The sequence below is a fragment of the Parus major genome, chromosome 6 (genome assembly GCF_001522545.3).
Source record: "Parus major isolate Abel chromosome 6, Parus_major1.1, whole genome shotgun sequence".
Taxonomy (NCBI): domain Eukaryota; kingdom Metazoa; phylum Chordata; class Aves; order Passeriformes; family Paridae; genus Parus; species Parus major.
Genome location: NC_031775.1, coordinates 20,370,027 through 20,375,837, shown reverse-complemented (window position 1 = coordinate 20,375,837; position 5,811 = coordinate 20,370,027). Strand labels below are relative to the sequence as shown.

Genomic DNA, 5,811 nt, shown 5'->3' with positions numbered 1-5,811 from the left:
GGCTGCTGTCCCCAGCCGGGCTGCTGTCCCCAGCCAGGCTGCTGTCCCCAGCCAGGCTGCTGTCCCAGCGAGGCGCTGACCATGGCCCAGCTCTGCTGGGGGTTTGCAGTGGGGCCGGAGACGAGCCCCAGGGCTGAGAAGGGGACAGATCCTGCCTGGGGCTCAGCAGGGTGCCAGGAGCTGCCCAGCCTGTAGTCCAGGAGGGTGATAAGCAGGCAGGCAGGAGCCTGAGAGCCCCGCTCCCCCAGCTCCTGCTCTGCTCCAGGGATGATCCAGAGGCACGTGGCTGGGCTGATGGGCCAAGCATGGCAGGACAGAGGGATTTTGCCCCCCCCTTGAGCTGACAAGCCACAAGCACAGCCCTGAAAGCAGCAGGATAAGGGGCAGTTTGGGGGTGAGGCTGGCTCTGAATCCAGCACTATCGTGCAGCAGGGCAAATTCCAGCTCAGCAGGACGGGTCAAAGGCCCTGTATTGGTCCAGTGCTCGCTGAACTGCCATCCCCAGCTCCAGCGAGTGGCATGGAAGCAACAAGGGGCAGTGGCTGCTGAATCCCTTGGGGCTGGCCCCACTCCCAGCAGTACTTGAGGTTTGGACGTGCGCTGAGCCCAGACGTGCCTGGGAAACACATAAGCTGCCTCAGGATTTACTCGCTGTTCCCAGCTAAGCTCAGAGCTGTGGCTAACTGGTGCCTGGAAGTGTGGGTGTGGGGAAGAGGATGGAGGATGGGCTGCACCTCCCCAGAGCCTGCCAAACCTCTGAGGGCCCCACACCCCACATCTGAGGGTGAGGGGAAAGGGGGATGTACCCTAGACCATTGCTCCACTTAGGTTTGGCTACGCTATCTTGATCTCTGGCCAAAGCCTGGCAGCAATGCCAAGCTAACATTATAAATCCTGCTCCGGAAATGCACTTTTCAGCAAGACAGTGATCTGCCAACAACCTCTCAGCCCCACTCTCTGCCTGTCCCAAGAGGCTGCTGGGTGGCAGTGAAAACCACAGGGAGCAGGAAGAGGGACAGTGCCAGCCCTGGCCAGGCTGGAGGATGGAAAAGTTGCCTTTTGCTGCCTACAGGCACAATCCAGGCACACAGACACCAAGAAAGCAACCCAGGCTCTGGGAACACCCACACACCCACTTTAATCCTGGCCCCAAGGGGGCTGGAGGCAGCTCAGAGCAGAGGGATGCGGGATGGCTCCCAGAGGCGCCGGGCCAAGTCATAGGCCTGCTGGACCACGAGCTCGGAGGGGATGATGCCCAGGTGCACAGTCAGCAGCTCATAGCACTTCACTACCTCTGCCTGGTGGTTCTTGCTGTAGTAACGCAGCAGCTTCCTGGGGAGGAGAAGACAGGAGATTGGCAGGTTAAGTGCACACAGGCAACCTCGTTCTAACAACCTTCCCTCTATAAAGTACTTTGCAAGGACACAGCAAAATGGCACCAGCATGAGGAGATGGGCTGGTGCAACTCCAGTGACACCACAACACTGGCATCCTGGCATTGCTCACAGGGACCTGTGTGCCATCACAGCTTTGAGCCCTGGTACCAAACCACAGCGCTAGCAACTGCTCACCTATAGTAGTCCCCTGCAAGCATCCCAATGGGAGCAGAATCATCAGACAGGACTGGTACCTCCATCACCTCCAGCTTGTAGCCCTGAGGAGAAATAACAGCGGAGGGAAGGAGCTGATATGGGACCACCAAGGAATCAGAGCTGGCTATGCTTACAGCTCTGCTCCCTGTCCCAGGGAAAGAGGGGCTCAGCCCCTTCCTGACCCTACATACCATCTCATTCTCAAACCAGAGGAAGTAGGAGCAGCAGTAGTCGCCATCCTGCAGCATCAGTGTTGTATAGCCCTTCTGCAGGTATCGCCGGGCCAGTGTGACCAGGGACCAGACCTAGGGGACAAGGGGCACCTGAAACCTGGGCAGAAACTCCTCCAATCTCCACCCTCTTCTGTGGTTCCCATCCCACACCTACCCCATGAGTAGTACCTTTTTCTTGATGAAGGTGGCCAGGGGACCCTTGCCCAGCTCTGCGCTGGACTTCTCTGTCACACTGAGTGATGGTGCCATCATTTGTCCAGCTGTGCGGTCCACATAGATGAAGTGCACCAGACCAGGAAAGTCCTCCAGGTACGTGGGATGGGTTAAGGGTGTCCAACAATTTTGGTGCCCTTCCAGGACAGTCCCTGAGCCTTGGGAAACCACCTTTGCCCACTACATTCCTCCCCTTGATCCTGGTGCTGGGGTCAGGGTCCCACTCCCATATCTGCTACCCCCTTAGGGACACCCCTTTGCCAGGCTGTGTTCCCAGCTGCAGAGATGGGTATGACACCATGGTGATATTGCGCCTGCTCTTCACCAGCAGGAAGTCCCGCCAGTCCAGCAGCTTCTCCCTGCCGGGAAGAAGCACGGTGAGAGGCCAGGACCCACAAGCCCCAACACAGCTGGGTGTGGGGCAGCCCCCTGGTGATGATCACCATCCCCATACTCTCACCTCATCAGCTTCTGAGCACGGTCCCGCAGCCCTTGGGACAGGCTGTGGCCAGCAGAGGTCAGGAAGAGCTGGCGGTACACGGAGCAGAGCTGCCTCTTCACATTGGCCACTGACTGCAGCAGCCTGAGCCAGGGGACACAGACAGTGCTGGGTTTGGACACTGGGTCCCCAGCACTGCAGGGACAGCTCTGCTGGTCCTCAGGCTGGCAAAGGTCCCTGCCTGTTGTGAAGACTTTCCCTGGCTTCCCTCTACTCACTCTAGGGAGCTCCCAGGCTCATTCCGTGAAAATATCTTGTTCTTGAAGTCCAACCAGGTGTTATGTAACTAGAAAGAGACAGGACTGTGTCAGGCTCTGGAGAAAACAGGACAGGGTCCTTATGTCCCCACTCCCACCTGGATGTCCTGTCCACTCAGCTTCTTCACAAATTTGTCCATGCGCTGCCGCAGCTCAGCAAGGAATGGGTAGGAGCGTGCGACTCCCACATCTGGTCCCTCTTCCAGCTTCTTCTCCAGCACCAAGAAACCATCCAGGAGCTGGTACAAGGTGACAGCTACCTGCGTCATAGGGCCCTGCCAGGGAAGGGAGAGGTGGGTCAGGCAGGACTCAGTGCAACATAGCTTCCCTCACCTCTGAGGCAGCTCACCTTGGTCAGCAGCACAAGAGAGATGCCTGGCCAGAGCGGGAGGCAGTGCATGGTGTGTGGCAGCAAAGGGCAGTAACCTTCCCGCAGGCTGGCATCCAAAAAGATCCTTCTGGGGTTGGAAGCTTCAGGGACCAGAGGTCCCAAGGTCTGAAGCAAGTCCTCTGCCATCTGGGAAGACAGGGGAGAGGTTCAGTCCCCTGTGGGGATGGGACAGCTCACACCAAGGATGCTCTGCAAGGATGCAGCATTGCCTGCCATTACCATTGAAAGGTGCAACCAGGCATGACAGAACCAAAGGAGCTGGAGGGGCCATGTAGCAAAAGATCAGCAGTGAGGAAAGTGCCCAGGTACCCCAGAGAAGTGGCAGAGAAGAAGACTGCTACAAAGACAAAAGTTGCAAATGCCTTAAACTGAGGCCAGTATTTGCTTGCAGTGTGTGAGATGTTGCAGCATCCATCAGGGAAGCAGCCCAGAAAGCTCAACGGCAGCAGAGGGAGACACTGGACTGCTCTGAGGCAGCCCCACTCCCTCTCTGCTGACAGCTCCTGGTAAGCAATGCCTCAGAGAAGGAGATCAGAGCTATCACAATCATGCACAACATGGGGGATGCAGGGCACCCACAGCTGCAGCACAGCCAGAGACGAGTGTTGAGGACCAGAAATCACAAAGGGCACCAGAACAGGCTGGTGAAGTGTGGAGCTGGGAGGTGTTGCGGGACTTCGTGCTCACCTGGACGTCTGTAGCATCCACCTCCCCGATGCTCAGCATCTCAGCACCCTCTGACCAGCTCTCGCTGCCTGCAGAGAACACCGCAGGGCACTCTTCCAGCCCCTCTCAGAGCCCTGGAGCCTCTGCAGGGCTGGGGGTGTGGGGCATGGCTGCTGCCCAACTGGGCACTCACCTGTACTGTGCTGGCCTGGAGAGGGTTCAGGTGTGTAGTAGACCTCAGGCGCAGAGAGATCATCTGTGTCCTGCCAACAAAAACGAAAGGGTCAGCGATAGCAACGATGCAGGCAGCCCTTTCAGCATCCCACCCTGCAGCTCCTGATCGCAAGGACTCACTTGGTCATCTGAGTCCTTCTCTGCAGCTCCATGGGAGCCAGGCCCACTCACAGGGATGCTCTCACTTCTCTTGGGTCCCTGAGGGAGAACATTCCCTGGTGTGGGCTTTCAAAAAGAGAGAAAAAGCCCCTAAGCCCCAGCTGTCAAGGCATCATCCCATGGGAGCACCCTGACTTGCTGCACCCCACGTCCTGCTCTGAAGCACCTGTGGGCCAAGCTCCTCCTCAGCGCTCTGACTGGGGTACAGGTCCTGAACCAGGAGGATGAGGACAAGCAGGTCGGCTGGGCGGATGGAGCTGGCGTTGCGGCTGCAGGCCAGAGAAGGAAAGGGTCAGCTGGGAGGAGAAATGGCTGCCCTTGGGAGGGTGGTGGGGATAGGCACACCTGGAGTAGAAGGCCAGCAGCTTGGTGTGTACCAGGAGGAAGGCATGGCCCACTTCATCCCCGCCACGCTCAGGGCTGGTGTTGATATACTGTACCACCTGTCGCTCCAGGAACTCGATACACTGCTCGCACAGCTGAGGATGGATCAGCCGCTCCACGGCCTGGGGTGCAGGAGGAGGAAGGTTGCTGAGCTCTCTCAGACCCTGCCAGAGGCAGGTCTGAGCTTCCACTGCTCCAGGGAGCTGCCCTACAGTCCCTAGCCCACTGCATTTTCCCACATCCTGGGACTCCATGCAGCCTCCCACCCCCGAAACACGCCAAAAGTAAGGGACAGCCCAGAGCGTTGGTACCTCCACTGCAAAGCTCTGGTCCTCCTCCCGCAGGTGGCTGTAGGTCTCCAGCAGGCCCCGCAGCAGGCTCCACACACGCTCCCGCTGCTCCGAATCAGCTGGACGCAACCTGCAGCCATCACAGAGTGTAAACTCACAGGTAGCTGTCACCTCCCTGTGTGGGACACCAAAACCCAGCTCCTCGCGTGGGACTGACACAGCAAAACCGAGCTGTAGCCCAGCAGGCAGGGAGTCCTGCTGCAAAGGGGGGGTCCCAGCTGGAGACACCCACTCCCACCCCCCGTGCTGCACGAAGGCACCTCAGGGCAGCCACCCCAGCAACCCGACATGCCACCCTGTGCCGGTGGCTGTGCCCGCTCACTCCTTGCGGATGAGGTGCGAGTCGAGCGTGACGAGGCCACAGTGAGCCTCCACCAAGCGCCGCAGCACGAACAGCGTCCGGCGCAGGTCGTCCTCGCTCTGCGTCCCGTCGCCGTTCACTGCGATGTACAGGCAGTCCCCGAACTGCAAACCGGCAGCGGGGTCAGGCGGGGGCCGGCCAGGGGTCCCTGGTCCCCGGTGCCGGTCCTACCGTGTGCAGGACGTGGAGGTGCCGCCCGCCCTCGGTGGCGAAGCAGGTGTAGGTGTCGGAGAGCTTCTCCAGCAGCGCGGCGCAGGAAATGATGAGGGGAGCGAAGAGGGTGTTGAGGCTGTCCTCCAGCGCCGGGCCCTGCGCCACACTGTCCCGGTCAGCGCCCACGCGAGACCGCGCACCCCGTGCTCCCTTCCCCGCACCCGCGCCGCCCCGTCCCGCCCCACCTGCCCGGCCTGGGACGACCGCAGCCGGCGGAGGAAGGCGGCATCGGCCCAGTAGAAGAGCAGCTCGGCCGCGG

At 59.9% G+C, this 5,811-nt stretch overlaps 2 protein-coding genes across 2 annotated transcripts; both read right to left on the bottom strand.

The window, feature by feature from the left end:
• Nucleotides 1–1,169: 1,169 nt before the first annotated feature.
• On the bottom strand, nt 1,170–3,497 carry LOC107206520 (Hermansky-Pudlak syndrome 1 protein homolog). Its single transcript, XM_015632410.2, has 10 exons — nt 3,405–3,497; nt 3,144–3,311; nt 2,893–3,069; nt 2,756–2,823; nt 2,499–2,621; nt 2,332–2,397; nt 1,994–2,138; nt 1,784–1,897; nt 1,572–1,654; nt 1,170–1,332 (listed from the first exon to the last, which is right to left on the bottom strand). The coding sequence occupies exons 1-10, from the start codon at nt 3,405–3,407 to the stop codon at nt 1,170–1,172; spliced, it is 1,110 nt and encodes a 369-aa protein (XP_015487896.1). The 5' UTR covers nt 3,408–3,497.
• A 746-nt stretch (nt 3,498–4,243) lies between these two features.
• On the bottom strand, nt 4,244–5,809 carry HPS1 (HPS1 biogenesis of lysosomal organelles complex 3 subunit 1; the record flags this gene model as incomplete). The annotated part of the gene is made up of 7 exons (XM_015632463.2): nt 4,244–4,334; nt 4,411–4,513; nt 4,590–4,750; nt 4,940–5,048; nt 5,301–5,443; nt 5,511–5,648; nt 5,738–5,809. Coding segments are annotated over 7 exons (747 nt in total), but the record flags the coding sequence as incomplete, so codon positions are not given.
• Between the last annotated feature and the right edge of the window lie 2 nt (nt 5,810–5,811).

What these genes read in the sequence shown, in the direction of transcription:
- LOC107206520 (XM_015632410.2), bottom strand. An exon ending in CGTGCTCAGAAGCTGATGAG is followed by an intron (nt 2,398 to 2,498) that starts GTGAGAGTATGG and finishes TCTTCCCGGCAG; the next exon opens with GGAGAAGCTGCTGGACTGGC. An exon ending in CTTGCAGGGGACTACTATAG is followed by an intron (nt 1,333 to 1,571) that starts GTGAGCAGTTGC and finishes TCTCCTCCCCAG; the next exon opens with GAAGCTGCTGCGTTACTACA.